General features: G+C 46.8%; 1 protein-coding gene across 1 annotated transcript in view; it reads right to left on the reverse strand.

Moving 5' to 3' along the window:
• The window catches only part of LOC124799024 (band 4.1-like protein 4), a 578,366-nt gene that overhangs the window by 522,709 nt on the left and 33,351 nt on the right, over positions 1–22,306 (reverse strand). The window contains exon 3 of the mRNA XM_047262561.1: positions 504–546. Within this exon, the coding sequence (XP_047118517.1) occupies positions 504–546 (43 nt within the window). The remainder of the gene's footprint in view (positions 1–503; positions 547–22,306) is intronic.

Here is a 22,306-nt window from a genome sequence, read left to right on the forward strand (position 1 = left end):
TTGCTGGTTATCAATCCTCGGATTAATCACTACGGAGTAAGAAGATTATGAATTACTTCTGTGACCCAAATTATCTTGAGCATAGGAACTTATTATTCTAATACTTATATAAAGCTATGGCAGTATTGAGGATGTGATTTTTTAAATTCTTTCTCCAATTAACACGTAAACTACCAGCTCCGCTTTCTGAATATGTGAGTAACACTTCTGTGAAAGTGAAATTAATCATTATCAAGCATATCCATTGTTTTCTTTTTTGTTCTTCCGAACGATGCTGTGATCATCAACTGGGAAGTGTCAGACGTCTGGGAATTGTACAGTATATATGTTGATTAGTTCTAAACTAAGTTAGAGAGCTGGGGTAAAGCTGCAAAGACACCTACACCACCAAGTTTATTGGTAGAGCTGTTTGAATAGTCACATAATCTATACATTTTTCTTTACGCACTACGTTTAAACTTACAGATATAACTGTTCCTTTCATATCCATACCGCCGTCTTACCTTTCAGCTGCTTGGCAATCTTCTTGGCAGGGTCCAACCAGTGCTGAAAAAACAGAGGTTCACTGTAAGAAACAGGGACAGGAGTATTTATAATAGTAGCTCCAGGCTACGAGCATTTAAATAACACACTGTTTCAGCTTAGTTTTGTGGCGGCTTCATTGAATCTGTGCAACACAATAAACACTATGATTTTACAACTGTTGATCAGCTGAAAATAATTAATGGGAGTGGGAAGTTTCAGTATGAACAATAGCTTCGTTCCAACGGAAGCTCTGTGAGTATTTATTAGCGGTACTACTGGTGTGACTGTGGCGCCGTAGTATTGGTTGAGTGCACTTTTTTTTGTGCCTTGGTCTGAATGACTATTCAGTTAACATAGCACTCGACGTTACAGTAACCACAGGAACGGTGCTCTTCGTATCAGTATAATATTAGCACTGATAAAAATAATTAACGTTTTTCCTCCACGACTGTGCAAATGTTTTGCTCTAGTGGAAGAGTTTCCTAAGGACTATCAGTTTCATCCGTATTCATATTGCTATCGGAGTTCGGTCACCTTCACACAAACTGGCCTGCTTATGACATTGCGATGTTTTGCACAACAGAAACTCGTTTAACAAGAAAATGTAGCCGCATCGAGAAATGTTCAGAGAAAGCAAGATCGTTTGCGCCGTTATAATGGAATGATTTGATCTTCAATGATGTACCTGGCACGGTATCAACGCCGGCCGTGGTGGTCGAGCGGTTCTAGGCTCTTCAGTCCGGAACCGCGCGACTGCTACGGTCGCAGGTTCGAATCCTGCCTCGGGCATGGATGTGTGTGATGTCCTTAGATTAGGTAGGTTTAAGTAGTTCCAAGTTCTAGGGGACTGATGACCTCAGATGTTAAGTCCCATAGTGCTCAGAGTCATTTGAACTATTTTGAACGGCATCAACTTCGCAATATTTCAAAAGATTTGAACGACACCGTAAAAATATGGAATATACCTATACACAAACAATGGATTACGTTTGAATTCTTTCACCATGTTACAACGTTACTGCCACGTTTCAAAGTTTGAAGCACGTTTAGCAATAACACGTTCTGTATTTCTTCGGTAATCGAAGGGACCTTGCATGTAGCCACGTTGAGACCGGAAGTAAAAAAACTTTGTGTGCTGTAATGTTAACTTCTTATCAGTGCCATCTGTATGGTTAGTTTCCTAGAACAAGGTTACTGAGAGCTGTCGATGGTGCAAAAGTGGGCCATTTTTAGAGTAATGCTCCCGGTTGTAGCAGCTGCTCTGTAAACAGAGGAAATTGTCAAATGATTTAGTGAGGTATTGAGGGATCTTAATGAATGTCGTAGCCATTCTATTGCATCAAAACAGCATAAACATAGCGTGTCTATCAACAATCGCTTGTGTGTGTGCATATATATATATATATATATATATATATATATATATATATATGTGTGTGTGTGTGTGTGTGTGTGTGTGTGTGTGTGTGTGTGTGTTGTTGTGTGTGTGAATGAGTGAGTGAGACAGAGAGGGAGGGGGGAGGGAGAGGGAGAGAGAGAGAGAGAGAGAGAGAGAGAGAGAGAGAGAGAGAGAGAGGGAGGGAGGGGGGGGGGGGGAATGGAGACAGTAAGAAAGTTAAAAATCAGTGATTCGCTCGATGTGTATCGCATATGCAAATGAGGAAGAAAGGTTTCAGTAAGACAAATAAATTTGAAAGCGTATAAACTGTGAATGAGAGAATGCCATACGCATGAAAACCCCTTTGTATTTCGAGGCTCGCTGTGGTCGTCGAAATGAAATTCGTGATGAATGCGACTGTACAGCATTTTCATAACACATAAACGGTATTGCATATTCATGTCAAATATCGTTGTGAATTACTATTTCATTACACCTTTTATTTGCAAATGACCTTTTGCAGCAGGAACGAAATAACCATTTCGATAATTTTGTGAATTCATTTCTGCGTTAACAAAAATCTAATTATTTTGTTACCTCTGCCAGCCTAGCGTTAGCCGACCGTGAAATCAGAATCTCCCGAACAGGATGAAACAGCGCAGCGGGCTCACTTCATACGTTTGTTTTTAAAGAGAATAAACCCGGCGGCACTGTTTAAGTACTGTCGAGTCCTACAAAATATATTTAGGCAATATCCGGGCATGCAGAAGACTCCTGTCACCTGATGAACACAGAAAACTGAAATTTGTTTGCACTGCCGAAGACACGAAAACAAAAACTGCAGACAGAACAACAAATCTGCGAAAGTAAAAGCAACTTGAAGAATAATTACTGGTGAAGAAGTGGAAAATACGACGTTCGATAATGGATGAAAGAACAGCAATCGTAGCGAAATCCATTGTTTTATTACAGCAGATCTAGATTTCAACTATTACGTGGTCACCTTCAGTGCATAGCAACAGGTGAAATTGGTCCAAAGGGTCACGTAATAAACAATATTGGTTTCTGCAGAGCATACAGAAGTCTAACATCACGAGTTAAGCAAAAAAAAAAAAAAAAAAAAAAAAAAGTCTAACGACAGTGGGTTGGAAAGAATAGTAAGGATCTATGACGCCAGAGAAATTTAGTCTCGTTAACCCTATACAGCAAATGAAAACACACTAAGAAACTCATCTCCAACATTTCAGTCCTGTCGTTTGTGTAGAAAACTGATACTTGCTTCAAATACGCAGGAGCTGAGGTCGCACTTAGAGTCCAAAAGCAATGGTGCCTGATAGTAAAATTGCGTGACAGTAGAGTATCTTATGTTGGCGGTAAGTCTGTATAAAACTGTTGTTTTCACTTTCTGGAGATCATACGATGGGTAGCAGTGAAGTTCCAATTCTCTCCTGCAAAAAATAAAGTAAGGTAATACAATTTTTATTTGTGTTTCTTGAAGTTTTCCCGACGGAACGAATATTCCATCATTTTTGGACGTGCTTTCGGGATATTTTTAATTGATGTTCCGATATTTCGGCTGACATCCTTTCAGCCATTCCCAAAGTGAGTCGCTTGCTCATTTTTAAATCACTTTACGCATTGTGGACTAAACGTGAGAGCGTCAGAGATAACACTTTTGATAAAAAGAGCGTTAGTCATAGATTAAACTTGATGCGCTAAGAACAAAACAAAGCGAAGCAGAATCAGCTAATCCACAGCGCTCGCAAAGCGTGCTGTTGATAATTATGAATGACATGAAGAAAGAATATTTCATTTGAGAGAGCAGACGTAAAATGAGGGATTCCCATGATTTGTCGAGTTGGAAACCCTAGCCTCGGTTGAGGAGGTTGTGTGTATTTCCATAGCTTCCTTGATCACTGAATTCCATAAGGATGAGGCAGTGACCAGTATATTAACTTTTCCGTAATACATAGAAATACCATGTTAAGACACCTCTAATTCATTAAGCTGCTAAAGGTGCGTGTACGCTGGTGTTCACTGTAACGTTCTTTTACTGTGCGTTTTGTTTGTCCTGTGTACCTTTTCATTAAAGCAGAACATCCATCACAGATCCCAGGACAGCTGCCTTCTTGGCTGGCGGAAGGAAGATCGTATCCGTTGTACGCTTCTTCATTATTCTTGCAATTTTTAGAAGACATTTCCCACGTATGGTAAAAAGAACGTAGACGCCACATCATTTTCTTCTTGGTCTTCTTTTGTTTGGTCTGACGTACGCTCCTCAGAACCATCTTAATTTGTTGTTTTGTATCTCAATTCCTATTTCTTTCAAGTGTATCACTTCACTCTATAGGCTATCATGAGATGAGCCCTGTGTACTAGGCTACACTCATAGTTTGTGAAGGATGGTGGAAGCTTGCTAGCGTATAGCATTGAAATCCCCTCGCACAGTGTGCCGCTAGAAAAGCTAACACAAAATGATGCATCCCATCGTGCGTGAATTCGCTCTCTGCATTTGAAGGGGAACAGCGCTCCAACAATCCCTTCTATGTTGGCGGATATGTGCGGCAACGGTGCACCACCATATGACATTGGTTGGGCGCTGCATACGCTTCCACTGTCGCCAGACAAGTCTGAATGCCGAGGAATGAAAAGACAGGCCGTCTGTGAAGAAGCGGGGAAAACTAGACAGATAGAGACCCTGGTGTTCTAAAACCGGCGTATCACACTCGAGCTGACGATGGAAAAGGGCAAAATCAATCACTGATCGGCTTTAAACATCACACACGACTCTTTGAAAGGTCACCGCTCGCTTTGTTCCACGACTGCTCGGACCATTCAAACAGTGCGCCGAACCGCGACAGCAGAGGAAATGTTGCACCTGTGTCAAACCGATACAGATAAAATGTGTGTGCAGCACGGTCGTGTACTGGTTGTGTCAGTTGACCCCGAAACAGAGGGGGAAAGCACGAAGACAAAACATGTGGAATTATCCACACATATGATGCTTGTATGGAGCAAACCGTCACAGGAGTGTACTTCCAAAATCTCCTGACGAGATTACGGCAGGATGTCAACACGAAGCGTTGCGGAAAGCTGTCCTTGGGGCTATTTTCGCTCCACAACAACGCTCCAGCTCATTCTGCACACGGCAGTCACATGCGCTGCTTCTATGGTCTGTGATATTCTCTCTCCCCTCCCTTATTCTCTCGACATGACACACCCATTGACTTCTTCCTGTTTCCTCCACTGAACAAGCCAATGCGTGGCATTCATTTCCAGAATTATGACAAGGTGATTTTTGAGTTGGAAACCTTTCTAGAAAAAGAAAGAGGCGTTGAAGGGTGGATACGTAGATTATGTAGAGAAGGTCTAACACCATCACTAACTTTCATTTTGGCGGTTTGGTTGTTTCAGAGACGTTAATGAAAACTTTACGACTATCGTTAGGGAAGTTCGATGTTTGATTCTGTTTGTGAATGTCTTCGCCACATTATGAACTTGAGAAGCAGGCACGAAGCAAGCAAGTGTGATGCGAATTAAGATACAAGAAATAAAATGACGAAAGATAAATTCCGACATCAGCTACAATCGTCCATTGAAATAAATCCACTGGCGACAAGTGAAAATTTATGTCAGACCATGACTCTATTCCGGTTTCCCTCTTATCGCGTGTGGTCGCCCCACCAACTTCGGCTACCCAAGCACACTTCCCGTCTTAAAGCACTGACACCTCACTGTAAATATATGCGCCTTGACGGCAAATAATGACACCTTCAGCGCAAGTGTACTGTCGACTTCCTGCAGGAATCATGTGAGGCTGCGTGCAATGAGGATAATGGACAGCGGACACTGTGTAAGGAGTGTGCGACATTTGGATATTTGGGTTGTTCGGGAAGCGTTCTCGGACAGCCAAAGTGTTCAAGGCGGCCGCTCGTCATAAGCTGGAAATCCTGGTTTTGGATATGTCCAAAAGAACAGAAACCACACTTATAAAAATAAAATAAAATTCCAGAGAAGTTTACTGGTAGTAGAGAGGGGCACTTCAATTTTCTCCTGTTGTGTGTGCAAGTTCATCCGGATTTCATAGCCCGAAAGCAACACGAGCAAAACGTCGCTGTGTAAAGAAAAACAGGGGTCTTACGTTGTCTAATGGCTGTTCCAGTGCCGTACAGGCTTCTCGGCTCGGAGAACAGTTTAACTAAACTTTAGGCCGTAAGCCAGCAAGAAGATGAGACTGTGCAATCTGCATTAAACTGGAGTTGAAACGTTATCTCGGAGTTGGTTCAGTGCGTATATGCGAGTTCTTTTCTCGGCGAGCATATTTCGTGGCAATAATTGTGTTCATTACTGGAGCGAGCGCCGGCCACTTTGCCGTAACGGCTCAATCTACGCTCCTGCGATCGGCCGCGCCATTTCCCCCGGAAATGACGCAGCGAGGAAGGGGTAGGAGGGAGCGGGGGCTGGCCACGCGGGGGTTCCCCTGGTGCCCTCACCCCGGCCGTCCGCAAACACAGCAGGACAGGACAGCAGAAAATCCGCGTCCTAACTCTTGCGCCGAGGTTCTACCGCCGACACTAATGTTGGATACGAAAACATCACGACTGTTGAGGGAGTCTAGCTGACGGTAAGTCATGTTCAACTCTGTCAATGTTGAAAACCAATGCACACCTGAAGAGCATAGACAAAAACCGAAGTTTGTTCGCTTTCTTGTGAAATTCGTATCATGTTCCCTTGCTTAAGCACAGCATACTACAGTTCACGAATGCCTTAGGGAAGAAAGAGGTGACAGACAGGGAAAACAGGAGGCACGTCCCATGCCTACTTTGGGAAATGAGGGGCACATTCATAAACGTCGCCCTGCATCATACTAACAGTGGAATAACAGTGGAATATACAGAGGGGCCCGAAAATATGTGTAGAGGAGACCGGGGTACGTTTACGGAAGGGAAGGGGTACGTTTACACAGAGCAATTTTCTCGGGAACCATTCTTGCTGGAGCACTACCGATAATGGAATATTAGTACCGGGGGCTTTCAACAAACTTCAAAGCACTAGCTGAGTGAGCGTCTTAGCGCGAAGAACATGTTTGAATTTTTGCACTAGGTGAGTAAATTTTGTTACTCAAACATCTAGTTCCTTGGGAGCATATGATTTGGAATCGACAATAGATAAATATATGTTTGTTTACAGGAGACTGTTCTACTTTACAAAGTACATTTCTATGATTTCAAAGCCTGAAAGTTACTATTCTTCTTTCGAAACTAATTCAACTATGACGATGGTGCAAGTCTACGCAGTTCTTTTGGGACCCGTTTACGCACTATTTTGCATTTCCATCTTAACTGATACCCCAGTCAAGGAATTCTAACGGCAATAGCAGTTGCAAAAGCAATCTAAAAAAAAGACACAGGAGAATAGAAAATCGAAGTTACTAAAAAAGAATATCTGAACCTTACGAATCTCACGCAGAAAAAAATATTTTTATGAGAGCAAGGGCTGATAAGGGCAAGCTATTACTACAAGCAAGAACAAAGAAAAACAAGGATAGGTCTCCTTCTAATACATAAGTTTTCTGCCCAAAGGTAGGTTTTCACGTGGCAACTCTCTCCAGTCTCTTCTGTCTTCTGCCATGCTCTTCAGGTTCACCTAATTTCCGTTCCCTTTTATGTCGTCTATCATTTTGTATCTCCTCCTTCCTCTCAATCTCCTCTCACAAACTAGTCCTTCCAAAACTAACATCTCAGGGAGTGACCCATCCAGTTCTTCATTCTTCCCGTTATAATCCGTAGCAGTCTAATGAAGAGGATGAAAACTGTCTTTGTATTTACTACTTGAAACGATACAACCATTCACAAAGAAGTCAAGAATGGGTCCCGTGCCTTTGATGTAAAAGGTGGGCTCGCGACGACTGTGCCACAGGAAACTCATTTTTGTGTCGATTAATTGCAATTCGGACAATGAATATGATGAACATGCCTTTAATTAACAATCAAACTTATATGTATGTCATACTATACTGACAGGTGGAAGTTGGCCAGAAATTTTTTTACTGACGGTAATATTTCTGTATATTTTAAGTTGTTAACTGATGTAAGCAAGTCTGTAATATTGTTGACTGCCAATAACACGTATTTTGATAATTTTAGTAATGTATTTTGTTTCCTAATTATTCTGTTCTATGATACTTAGAGCTCGTTCACGCACGCGACTTGAGACTATATAAAATTATTTTGCACTCTTGAATGTAATGTTGAGTTAAAAATTTTTAATTTAAAAAATTTAAAAAAATTGAAAATGATTTCGCTTAAATATACCTCAGTCTCCGCTACACTGTTGAACTGTCCATAACTTCTTAATTAATTGACGGAAACGTCTCGTTTCTAACAGTTTATTGTTCTGGCAGCAGTCCGCCTCTATAGCGGAAAGGTCAGCGCGGCTGACTGCGTTGCAGAGGATCCGGATTCGACACCCGGTACTGACGGGGATTTCTCCTTTCGTGAGAGGACTGGAGCGCGGTACACTCAGCCTCGTGATGCCAACTTAGCAGCTACTAGACCGAACAGTAGCGGTTCTGGATCATGAAAACTGACAACGGTCGGGAGAGCGGTGTGCTTTAAATAGAGATGGGGCCCCTCCACGCCCGCACCAACGTGGTGACCAAACCAAAAGCTCTACTGTCACCTCCGTTAACATGTTAGTTGTCTAGTAAGTGGATCACAGGATGCTGCGCTGTGATGTTGTCCGTGCGTCTGGGTAAGGCTACGCATTAACACGGTCCATCAGGTGATAGATAGTGGACGAAACGCGAGTGAGGGTAGCGATTTGAAGAGCAGAGGGAAAAAAGTGCCATGGCTCGTGCCGTGGGGAAAAAACCTCTGCGACAGTGGGATGGGTAGTAAGAGCAGTAGTGGCTTACTAGCTGCGATAGCTCATGCAAGGTTGGATTTGAAACTTCCTGGCAGATTAAAACTGTGTGCCCGACCGAGACTCGAACTCGGGACCTTTGCCTTTCGCGGGCAAGTGCTCTACCAAAGCACGACTCAGACCCGGTACTCACAGCTTTACTTCTGCCAGTACCTCGTCTCCTACCTCCTGAGCAGGAGAGCTTCTGTAAAGTTTGGTAGCTCAATTGGGCAGTCTGCCTTCGGCAGGGCAACAGAGCGGACGCGTACGTGTTGACTTCGTGCGGCGCGCGAGCTCGCCTTGTTTACTTTCCGACGGCCGTTGCTTCAGTGCCGGCTTACCTTGTACGATCCATGGCGAACCGTTACCGTAAATCAACACTCCGATTTACTTTCTGCAACGATTATGCCCGACCCAAAGCACTTGAGGTGGAGCGTTTTCTGCGAGAGGAAGTGAAGATCCCGGCGACCGATATTATAGGCATACATTTGTCCATCGTGAGCAGCACGGTCTATGTGAAAATCATTAACGACGCGGCGTGCGAACGCATACTACGTGAGACCAAACAGGGGCTCCGCTTCTGTCACGCTGATGGCAATGTGGGAGAGGTAACTGTCGACCACGCAGGCTTAGGTATGCGAACGATACGCATTTTCGAATTGCCATTCGAACTTCCAGCTGAGGAAGTCGCCGCGGCACTACGCCCATACGGCACAGTCTACGGCCACACTGCGGAGAAGTGGACACAGTTTCGGACGTATCCTGTCCTAAACGGGGTCCGACAGGTCAACATAGATCTCCGAAGCCACGTCCCGTCCTACTTACAGATCGGCGGATGCCGTGCCATAATTATATACGATGGCCAGCCTCGGACCTGTTCCGGGTGCGGCAAAGAAGGCCACCTTAGATCCGAATGCCTACAACGGCGTATTACGCAACTTCCAGCTGCCGAAAAACCACCCACGTCGCAACCTACAGTGCTACCGGTGACCTATGCCGCTGCTCTGGCTTCTCCTACCACTTTGCAACGTCGCCCGGTCACCACAAACGACGCCACCAACGAGCCCGACCAGACACTGACGGAGAGCGCCTCGGACGACCCGCCGCCTCGGCCGGCCATTGACGCCGCTCCGAAGATGCCGACGCAACCAGACGCTGACCCTGATCTCGGAAACACGATGGAGATCGACTCGCTCATCGTTCCTACAGCGGCCTTTCTGCCAGAACGACGTGACTCCCTTCCCTCGTCGGACACGGAGGGTCGCACAAGGAAACAACGTTCCCCGAAACGTCGCAAGCGAAGACGCCGCACCGTTTCCGGCCAAGAGGAGACGTTACAAGTCGAGGAGGACGTACCCGTCGACCAGCACGAAGCCTCAGAACCCGCTACTGCTGACGAAGACGTCATGAGCGCGGAGACATCTATCGGTGTGCCTGCGCCCCGTGCTGACGCTGAACTAAATCATGAACGTCTCACAGGCGACACGACACCACGCACAATTACAACATCTTCTGAAGACAAAATGGACGATACACCAGTTTCCGCTTCCACGGCGTGGCACGAGGAGGAGGTCACGGAGCAGGAGCCGTTACGGGACCCTGCGCCGTCACGGCCGCACCACTAATCATACTCTCCCCAGACTCCCCTGCGGCCCAGCGGGATAACGTTCCGCTGCGACGCCCACACCCTTGCGCGGACGGCGGAGTGGACCAGCCACCAGCAATCCGACACCAGGCCTACCGGATAGCAACCATCAACACCAACAACATCCGTTCCAGGGTGAAAATCCGCCTTATGCAGGAGATGTTCTGGGCTTCGGATATTGATTTCGCCTTCTGCAGGAAGTTCACTTGGCTAGTCTCCCGGATATTAATGGCTATACCACCCACGCCTCCGCGAGTGATCCTATGGGCCGCGGGGTGGCCATCTACGTCCGCCACGGGATTTCTGTGACCGATGTCGCCTTCCCTCCATCAGCTCGGGGCATGGCACTCACTGCCATGGGGACACGCATCATTAATGTCTACGCTCCCTCAGGCACCGAACGACGGCATGAAAGAGCCCAGTTTTATTCCGAGGAAATCGCTCCCCTGTTTTTAGGGCGTTATGACCATTGCCTACTAGGAGGTGACTTTAACAGCGTTCTGCATCCTAGAGATCAGATTCCCCACTACACTACATGCCAGGAGCTACGTATAGTGGTGCGAGACCTCCTGCTTCACGATACCTGGGAAGTACAACACGGCGACCTTTCTGGCCATACCTTTCTTACAAGTCATTCCGCAAGCCGACTAGACAGGATATATGTCTCACAAACTCTTAGATCTGCGATACGGGGCGCCGAACGCTGGCCGCTGGCCTTTTCCGACCATTGCGCTTACATCTGTACGGTCCTCCTTCCGCCGCAATCAGTATGGCGCAGCCGTGCGCCATGGAAACTCAATACCTCACACTTGCATGACCAGGCGTGTCGCCAACAAGTCACTGACACGTGGACAGCCTGCGAACGACGCCTTCCCCGCTACCGCTCGACATTGACATGGTGGTTGGACTGCGCCAAGCCGGCGATCCGGAGGACACTGATGAGATACGGGAAGGACATGGCCGACTGGCATCGCACCACTGTTGACTTCTATTACGCGATTCTCCGAGATCTGGATGCTCAACCGCCAACCCCGGACAACCAGTTGGAACGGCAAAGAACTAAGGCGAAGATAATTGCGCTGGCACGCCGGAAATTGCAAGGGGTCGTGATACGGACGCGGCGCCACGATCACGCGGATTTAGAATTTCCATCCATGCATGATATAGTGTCCGACAACCGAAGGCGTCGTCGGCAGATCATCAGCACTTTGACAACGCCTCATGGAACGCAGGTGACCACTCAGAATGACATCGTCCGCGCTTTCGTCGAGCACTACCGTCGTACTTATAGTGATGACGACTCTGAAACTGCAGCAGACGACTCCATTTTGAATTACGTCACGCGCACCCTCCCCCACACGGAGGCGGATGCTTTGACAGTGGCGGTCACGCTAGACGAAGTCAACAACGCAATCGCCAAAGGTGCAGTCAACAGATCGCCCGGCATTGACGGCTTACCGATTGAGTTTTACCGTACCTTTCGGGACCTCATGGCCCCACGGTGGACGACTATGTATCAAGAACTGATAACATCTGACCAAGCAATCCCACCCGCCTTTGCTGAGGGCATCATTATACCTGTCCACAAACCAGCCCGTGGTTCGATGGTCACGAGTTACAGACCGCTCACCCTCCTCAATGCCGATTACAAGATTTTCGCGCGCTTACTGGCAATGCGGCTCCGAACTACACTCCCTCATATCCTCTCGCCAGAACAAACGACGCCTGGCGGACAGATTAACATACAGACTGCCACAGGGGAATGCCGCGACTTAATTGCGATAGCGGCGGCCTGCAGGCTCCGGACAGCGGTCGTCGCTATAGACTTCGACAGCGCCTTCGATAAAGTGCGTCATCGTTTCCTGTTTTCGGTGGCAGCCCGAATGGGCATCCCCCCTCCGTTTCTCGACGTCATCCGGCGTCTTTACGACAGTGCCAGTTCACGTGTCCAAGTCAATGGACGTATAGCAGGGCCGGTACCTATCTGCCGTTCGATACGGCAGGGGTGCCCCCTCTCTACCCTCCTGTATGCTATCGCCCTTGAGCCCCTTATTGGGGGCTTGACGACCAAGCTTTCTGGCCTCACCCTACGCCAACACACTTTTCGCTGTCGGGCATATGCTGATGACCTCCTCCTCCTCATTCGCTCCGGCTCTGAGATTCGGGATGTCCTCGACTTGATTACCCGTTATGGGGCTGCCGCTGGCAGTGCCATGAATGTCGCCAAATCTTCTGCAATGCACATTGGACGAGGCCTCCAGGAGGGTGAAGTGGCACCACTGCCGCTTGTGCGGACTTTCCGGTACCTGGGCATTACCTTTACCCCCACGGTCACACGCACGGCGGCAACGAATTTCCGTCGCCTGTTACACGTCATCCGCAACGACGTCCGCCAGAACCTCTTGCGCCGCCAGGACACACTTCAAAGGGTTGCGTTTATTAATCTTTATGTGGCATCAAAATTGGTTCACATCGCGCAAGTTCTCCCTCTGCCAACTGCAATTGGGCGCAACCTTCAGGCGGCTTTTGGCTATTACCTCACGGCTGGTTCAATGTTTAAAGTCCGTTATGAGACACTTACCCTGCCCACACGGTATGGTGGCGTCGGGCTCGTCAATGTCCGTATGCGATCTGCAGCCTTGTACATGAGTACCATGAGAAAACAGTTGATGGGCCAGGATACATCTCTAACACGCAGCTTGCTTGAGGTCCTCCTACCAGCTTCCATCTCACCACCAGTGTCTGTCGGCCATATCGTGCCTCATTTGTCCCATCTTTCGACCTTTTTCGTCGACTACAGTTATATACATACCAGTCTCCCAGATACACGCCCACCTAGGACTAAGGATTTTTACAGCCTGTTGCTGCGCTGTGTTCCCCGGAATGTGATGGAGACCAAACACCCCTCCATCCAGTGGCCCATAGTGTGGACTACCGTCCACCAGCCCTTCCTCCCTACGAACGTCCGGGCGCTGTGGTATCACATAGTCAACAGGAAATTTGCCACGAAGCAGCGCCTGCACAACATTGGCTTGTCAGAATCCCCTCTTTGTCTCCTTTGCCAGCAACTGGACACTGATGAACACCGTCTGGCATGCGCCTCATCGCAAGATGTATGGCGCTTCGTGCAGCAAATCATTGCCTGCTATCTCCGGGTGCCACCAGACACAGTCGAGCCTCGAATGTTTCTATACCCGGAGGACCGACATTTTCCCGCCGCCAAATGTCATGCTATTACGTGGGTCAAAGGGTGGGCGGTCGCTTATCTCTTTAATGAGGGACCTAAATCCCGCCTCGACTTCTGGACCTATTTACGAACAGCCCATGCAGCTCTCGAAAACACGCCACGTTACCGAACATTATTTGCTAACTATCTTCGAGCGGTCCTTATTAGACCTCCACTGAGTTGGGGGGTGCCTGGCACAGAGGGCACCCACCCCTCCTCCCCCGGCGGTGTCTGAGTTTCAACCGCCTACGATCTATTCTACTTCTGACCTCCGCGGATGGGAGAGCGCGTCGCAGATTGCGCGGATTTTATTTCTTTTTGCTTTTCCTTTTTCCTTTCTTTTTCTTTACCTAGAATTTATATTTCTTTTATCTTTCGCATATGTGTTCCCATAATTTCATGCTATTAGTGAATATTACAAAAACACATGCAAATAAATAAATAACAACGCCTTCCACGACTGTTGATTCCTGTTTCTCCCACTTCCCTAAGCACCACAGGCTCGGTGGTGGTGCGGGGGACACTGTGGCCAGGCCTCAGGTTTCGACCCCTGCCCACTTTGCCCCCCGAGCCCCCACCGGTCCACTAAAAAAAAAAAAAAAAAAAAATTGGTAGAGCACTTGCCCGCGAAAGGCAAAGGTCCCGAGTTCGAGTCTCGGTCGGGCACACAGTTTTAATCTGCCAGGAAGTTTCATATCAGCGCACACTCCGCTGCAGAATGAAAATCTCATTCAAGGTTGGATTTGTTAGTATAGGTATCATGCATTATTACCGTGACAAGCGATGGCGATGTGTCCCAGTTACTGCAGCTGCTACATTCCTGGAATAATCAAGATCGTTATACAGTAGTGGGAGATCGGCCATAGATCATCTAACTGTGTGGGGATGTGTGGAGCTTGTTTGCATGCAGTGTACGGTACGGCTTCCCTGTGTGGTGCCAGTTATTCGACAGTGTATTTCAGCTGGATATCCAGTAATGGCGTCTGATTAACAGCGGCTCGCCTGTGCCGTTATGTTTGCGTATGCTTGGCCATAGATGTTATGTCCTTACAAGTATGTCTTTTGGTCTTTTATGTTTCCATCTATGGTTGTGGTCGTAGTTCCCCAGATTCAGAATAAACGGGACTGCGAATGTCTGGAGTTTCTGTATAGTCTTGTGGTGAGTTTGCGGATTACCTCCGTGAGAGTCTCAAGTCGGTATTCCCGGTGAAGGTCCGCGATGCGTGTGTATCGTGGAGAATTGCTTATGATTTTGAGTACTTTGTTTTGTATGAGCTGCAGACGGCGCAGGCGTGTAGGCGCAGCGTATCCCCAGACAGGAGCTGCGTACGTCATCAGGGGTCGGATAAGTGTCATGTACATGGACCTCGACACCCTTCTGTTCAATGTGCTACGCCTGTTGAGCATAGGATAGAGCTGTTTGAGCCTCGCGCTAGCTCGGTTGGTCATGTGTTGTATGTGGTCCCCCCAGAGTAATTTCCGGTCCAACCAGACACCGAGGTATTAGACTTTCTCGCGGAAACATATTGGACGTGCATGTAGAGTTATTGGTCTGCAGTAGCGGTGTTTGCGCAGTTGCTTCGGTCTTCTAGTGAACAGAACGGCTTCGCACTTGTCGACGTTTACTCTAACACGCCAATTCTCCAACCAAGGCTCGGCCACTCTGAGTGCAGTCTGTAGGCGTGACGTAATGTTTGATGGTTTCCAATCTTGCGCAAGGATGGCTGTGTCATCCGCGTAGATTACCATCATTGTGTTGTGTGTGGTTGGGAGATCGTTTATGTAGAGGTTAAACAGTAGGGGCCCTAGGATGCTTCCCTGGGGTACTCCCGCGTGTATACCGTGTCGTGTTGATTGTTTTCCCTGCACGTCAGTGTTGAAACTCCTGTCTGTGAGGTATGAGTGTATTAGACGCAGCAGCCCGTCGGGGAATCCCGCGTCGCTGAGTTTGCGGATGAGGCCGTTGTGCCATAGACGGTCGAAAGCATTTTCGATGTCCAGAAACACTGCCCCTGTAGCTTTGTTTATGTTGAAGCCATGTGTTATATGTTCAACGACCCGTAGGAGTTGTTGTGTTGTGGAGTGGTGATTCCTGAAGCCGAATTGCTCCGCTCTCAGGATGTCATTTGTTATGCAGTGCCTAGTGATGCGTTTGAGAATCACCTTCTCAACAATCTTACTGAGCGAGCTCAGAAGGCTGATGGGTCGGTAATTTTGTGGGAGGCTGTGGTCTTTCCCCGGCTTCCTGAACATCAGGACCTTGGCCGTCTTCCAAAAGGCGGGGAAGTGTTGGTGTTTTAGTATGGCATTCGTTATGTGTGTTAGGTACTCAGTTGCTTTATCCGTGAACTCCTGGAGGACACGGTTTTGAATGCAGCGGTGTGCTAACCACACGCCCCTCAATACCGCATCCAGCAACGCATCTGGCAGATGACACGGCGGTGGGCTGGTAGCGCGGGACCGCCACGGCATGTGGACGGAATTTAGATTTTACGTTCTGACAGACACCACAAAGGCTTTTAGCTTTGGATTGGTACTTGATAGTCGCCACATAAACGTTGTTTTGGTACATGACAGTCGTCAAATGAGCGTTGTTTTGTTTATTTTCAATTACGTGAGTAAACACGGGAGGTGTAAGGCTAACGTTCTATGAACGGCAGTCAGTTTTGAAATGGTACATTAAGTACGAAAACGTTAATGGAGTTCAACGCCAAAGGGGAAACGAGATTCAAGGCTATGTTGCAGATGGTACACAAACAACGATCTGGACGACCTAGAACAGTAAAAGCCGAACGGACCCTCGTGCTCCGTTACAATTAGCTCGCTCACTTCAGAAGTCTCAGAGCGTGCCCGTGAAATCAGGAAGAGTCGCCATAGTCTTCAGCACATTTTGAAAGCTGCGAAATCCAGGTGCTGCAAACCAAGATCGATGTATGCCATCAACGACGGCGACACAGATCATAGAATGGAGTATCTCGAGTGGCTTTAGGCATGGTGCACAACAATGAAGTGTTTTGTAGAGATGATTATGTGGTCTGTTGAGGCACAATTCAATTTAAACTCAATTGCAAAGTAAACCGCCACAATTGCGTCTCCTGGGCCACCGTAAATCCGCACGTCAGTGTGGACGAAGTCGCGAAATTACCGGGAGTAAATGTGGTGTGGATTATCTTATCTACGTTTGAATGGGCCCTTCTTCTTTGATGGCACAGTTACTCCTGAAGTGGACCTAGAGAATTCTTAGACATGAATTCTACCTGCCATCCGTGAGTTGTATCGGAACGAAAGATTTTACTTTCAGAAAGATGCTGCACCCCACCACCATAATAGTGTCAGGGAGAACTCTACGAAAATCTACCCGTATTATAGATAGGCCGTAGAGGGGCTGCCTAGTATCCGCCAAGTTCTCCAGACGTAACGCCTCTGGACTTTTACCCATGAGGAACCCAACGGGCGTCGTTTATCGACAAAAACCACGCACATTGGATGAACTTCCAGAATGAACTGAACATTTCTGTTCAGATATCCATATGGATACATTGCAGTCAGTAGTTCGTGCATCAGGTGGACGTTAACGGTGACTACTTCGAACGCCTACACTGATTTCAATTATTCGAACTTTAAGTTCCACTTCCACCGAAAATGAGACATTTCTGTCACTTGATTTCGATGTTATGAACTATTAAAAAAAATATTCATTTTTGGGCCACACTGTATTTTGATTTTAAGTTCGCCAACCCTCACTTAATTAAAAGAGAGCTGCTTTATACTCCGTTTCTAACCTAAAGCTAAACTACACGCTCAGTTTCGCTGAGCTTTTTGTTATTGTTTTAGGAGCACTGTAATACTCAAAAAGCCGGCCGCGGTGTTCTAGCGGTTCTAGGCGCTCAGTCCGGAACCGCGCGACTGCTACGGTCGCAGGTTCGAATCCTGCCTCGGTCATGGGTGTGTGTGTGATGTCCTTAGGTTAGTTAGGTTTAAGTAGTTTTAAGTTCTAGGGGAATGATGACCACAGATGTTAAGTCCCATAGTGCTCAGAGCCATTTGAACCATTTGAATACTCAAAAATGGCTCAAATGGCTCTGAGCACTATGGGACTTAACAGCTGAGGTCATCAGTCCCCTAGAACTTAGAACTACTTAAACCTAACTAACCTAAGGACATCACACACATCTATGCCCGAGGCAGGATTCGAACCTGCGACCGTAGCGGTCGCGCGGTTCCACACTGAAGCGCCTAGAACCGCTTGGCCACTCCGGCCGGCATGTAATACTCAGTGCAGTGTTGTTTCCATTAATTGTTGGTGACCGATAGAAGAGTTTCCTTTCATTTCTTTTTTCCTGCAATATTGTAAATGACGACAGTTTATCTCTGCTAAGTAGAGTTTATCTCTGACAGAAGAAAATGTTGACATACCTATACAACAGACTAACACATACTCACGACGCTCTCTGGTGCGAAAATTGTTACCGCTTGACAGCTGGAGCAACACTAGCGGCCGGAGGGAGTGGCCGAGCGGTTCTAGGCGTTACAGTCTCGAGCCGCACGACCGCTACGGTCGCAGATTCGAATCCTGCCTCGGGCATGGATGAGTGTGGTGTCCATAGGTTAGTTAGGTTTAAGTAGTTCTAAGTTCTAGGGGACTGATGACCACAGCAGTTCAGCCCAATAGTTCAAATGGCTCTGAGCACTATGGGACTTAACATCTGCGGTCATCAGTCCCCCAGAACTTAGAACTACTTAAACCTAACTAACCTAAGGACATCACACACATCCATGCCCGAGGCAGGATTCGAACCTGCGACCGTAGCGGTCACGCGGTTCCAGACTGAAGAGCCTAGATCCGCACGGCCACACCGGCCGGCTAAGTCCAATAGTGCTCAGAGCCACTTTTGAACACTAGCGCTCCAAGTGGTGAGAAAGCAGTTTGCCACATGCGTCGAAGGATAATGTTTGTTATTAATTATTTTCAATTTAATTAACGGAATAATTACTATATTTTTGCCTACCATGCATGAGTAAATCATAAAGAGACGTGAATTAAAGGGAAAACTCGTACACTATGTGAACAAAAGTATCCGGACCCCCACAAAAACATACGTTTTCATATTAGATGCATTGTGCTGCCACCTACTGCCAGCTACTCCATATCAGCGACCTCAGTAGTGATTAGACATCGTGAGAGAGCAGACTGGTACGTTCCGCGGAACTAACGGACTTCGAACGTGGTCAGGTGATTGGGTGTCACTTGTGTCATACGTCTGTACGCGAGATTTCCACACTACTAGACATTCCTACGTCCATTTTTTCCGTTGTGATAGTGAACTGGAAACATGACGGGTCATGTACAGCAGAAAAGCGTACAGGCCGTCCTCGTCTGTTGTCTGACAGAGACCGCCGACAGTTGAAGAGGGTCGTAATGTGTAATACGCAGACATGTATCCAAGTCATCACACAGGAATTCCAAACTGCATTAGGATTCACTGCAAGTACTATGACAGTTAGGCGGGAGGTGAGAAAACTTGGATTTAATGGTCGAACGGTTGCTCATAAGCCGCACATCACGCCGTTAAATGCCAAACGACGCCTCGCTTGGTGTAAGGAGCGTAAATATTGAACGATTGAACAGTGGAGAAACGTTGTGTACAGAGACGAATCACGGTACACAATGTGGCGATCCGATGGCAGGGTGTGGGTATGGCGAATGGCCAGTGAACGTCATCTGCCAGCGTGTGTAATGCGAACAGTAAAATTCGGAGGCGGGGGTGTTATGGTGTGGTTGTGTTTTTCATGGAGGAGGTTGCAACCCTTGTTGTTTTGCGTGGCACTATCACATCACAGGCCTACTTTGATGTTTTAAGCACCTTCTTGCTTCTCACTGTTGAAGAGCAATTTGGGGATGGCGATTGCATCTTTTAACACGATCGATCACTTGTTCATAATGCACGGCCTGCGGCGGAGTGGTTACACGACAATAATATCTCTGTAATGGACTGGCATGCACAGAGTCCTGACCTGAATCCCATAGTACACCTTTGACATGTTTTGGAAAACCGGCTTCGTGCCAGACCTCATCGACCTCATCGACCGACATCGATACCTCCCTCAGTGGAGCACTCCGTGAAAAATGAGGTGCCATTCCTTAAGAAACCTTCCAGCACCTGATCGAACCCATGCCTGCGAGAGTGGAAGCTGTCATCAAGGCTAAGGGTGGATCAATGACATATTGAATTCTAGGATTACCGATGGAGGGCGCCACGAACTTGTAACCCAGGTGTCCGGATACTTTTGATCACATAGCGTACGTGTTAATACAGCCGAATCACACAGATTCAATGACATTATCGACAACTTATTCATGAAGAAATACTAGCGAACGAAACGTTATAACATCCACTGATATTCTTCACTTGAAACTTCCGGGCTGAGAGGCTGTGGTCGATGTATAAAACTCCATCCTGATGTTTCGTCTCAAACTGGGGGAGACATCCTCCGAGTTAAAACGGCCAGCTGCAAAGAGAATTCGAGGAAGCGCTGATTATACAGGCAGTGCAGAGGGCGCAACTGTCCATCACGTGGCGTCGGCTGTGAGACTGTCTCTGGTAATGAAAACATTCTCGATTGAAAGTAATCGATCGTCATGCTTCCGGTGCAACGCTGACATCCGAATTTTATACAATGTAGCACCTTCCTCTTTCCTGTTAAAATTATTAGGGTGTGTATCAATCTCGAAAGCCTCTCTATACATGTGTGCATAATAATGAGAAGTTTTAGAAATGACGCTCGTCTCGCTGAATTTTGTTTACGATTACTTTCCTGGTAAACATGCTCTGCTGGGGCCGATTTATCCATGAGACCCATGCGGCAATTCCTCTTATTTTCAACAAGACGGGTGTTGAAAGTTCTCTTTGTATACCGATATAAATCTGTGTACAACTACAGGGGATCAGATGGTTCGAATGACTCTGAGCACTATGGGACTTAACATCTAAGGTCATCAGTCCCCTACAAGGAATCAGCCCTGAAGTTTTAAGTGAAGACAATATCGGCCGTGAAAGCCTACACTGTATGATCCACTGAAAGAAAAACGCCAAGATACCGGATTCGATGAGAGTAGATAGACGACAAGTGTATGACCGTCAAAGATATTATTACATACTGTGGTAACATAAATACTATATATACACCCGGATAACAACTGCTCACTAGTCGTTATTCATGTCTGAAAACATCTTTGTGTATTTTGGATGTGACCCAAAAGTTGTTCCCTTCTGTCCACTATATTCTGCATCAAGGACGTGCACTGTATTTTATTTCTTCTCGGCCCTTCAAATTTGTTCATCGTGTTACCGGTAGCTTGTTTCAGACGGTACATCACTAAATTGTTTGTCTGAAGCGCTAGTTTGACGCAGTGAGGCTTAAAAATGTCCACTATCTATTTTGGGGTAGTTCCGTGATACAACCTGTACGCACGAAGCTTCATTTTTTCTTCTTTGTTCTTTCTTTTATTATCCTTCTTAAGCAGCAGTTGGTTAATGATATCTGTAATGCAACCAATGTTAACAGCTACCTTTTTAATAACGTTAAATTCTATCCGTTAGTGGGCCTTTTTGTTCGATTGTTTTGTGAGTTGAGATGTTTCAGCGTTTGTGTTCCACGCTTCCTGTGACAAATAAGTCAGCGATCACTGACGTTGGCTCTTTCTATTTGCTTAATATTCCGTAACAGTTCAACTCGGTGTGGACCCTGCATTGCGGTAGGGGTCCTATAGCTGTTTTGCAGTTTCTTTTGTATTTACGCCGCAGTTTACTCGTATCGTATAAAAATATAAACGAGTCAATTGCGTTTCCTACGCATCTACTGCGCGTTTGTTCCATTTACTACCTGTACACATTACTGTTCCAGGTACTTATATAACGTATGTTGTAAGGTGTCAGGCAAATCCAACACCTTCCATGAAAACCCTGACATGATAAGCAAATCCAGTAGTATGTCACATATCTCCGAATAAATCGTGACATTAAATTAACCAAAGTAAGACGAGTAACGAGTGAGCAAATGGAATACCACAGACTAACACAAGAATGCCTAAATGCATGTCATACCTTCCCACCGTGAGACAGACGCAGTTCCGAGGGGAGAAACGAGAACAGAAGCCGAGAGCAGAACCGTGTTAAGCTGGAAGGCCCTACGATAAGGGACGGACGGACACCCACGTCGCCAACTAACCGCTAGGACGACACCACCTGCAAGTTTTAGCGTGAGACTTTTTCGCGTATCTGTTATGTCAAGACCACCCCCAAGCCCATATTAAAAGCTAGGGCCCTCCAGAAGAAGAGTATAGATCTTACGATAACATAAAAAGGGCTACACCACCCGCAAGTTTTAGCGTGAGACCTTTTTCGCGTCTCTGTTACGTTAGGACCGCCCCCCAAGCCCATGTTAAAAGATAGAGCCCTACAGAAGAACAGTATAGATGATACGATAACGCTAAAAGGACCACACCAGCTGCAAGTTTTAGCGTGAGACTTTTTCGCGTCTCTGTTACGTTGCAAACTTTAAAAACATTGCCCCACCACGAAAAGTATAACGTTTCTCATTGGATAGACAGAATTTTTGTAGGCAGAGC

This window comes from Schistocerca piceifrons, chromosome 5, assembly GCF_021461385.2.
Source record: "Schistocerca piceifrons isolate TAMUIC-IGC-003096 chromosome 5, iqSchPice1.1, whole genome shotgun sequence".
Classification (NCBI taxonomy): domain Eukaryota; kingdom Metazoa; phylum Arthropoda; class Insecta; order Orthoptera; family Acrididae; genus Schistocerca; species Schistocerca piceifrons.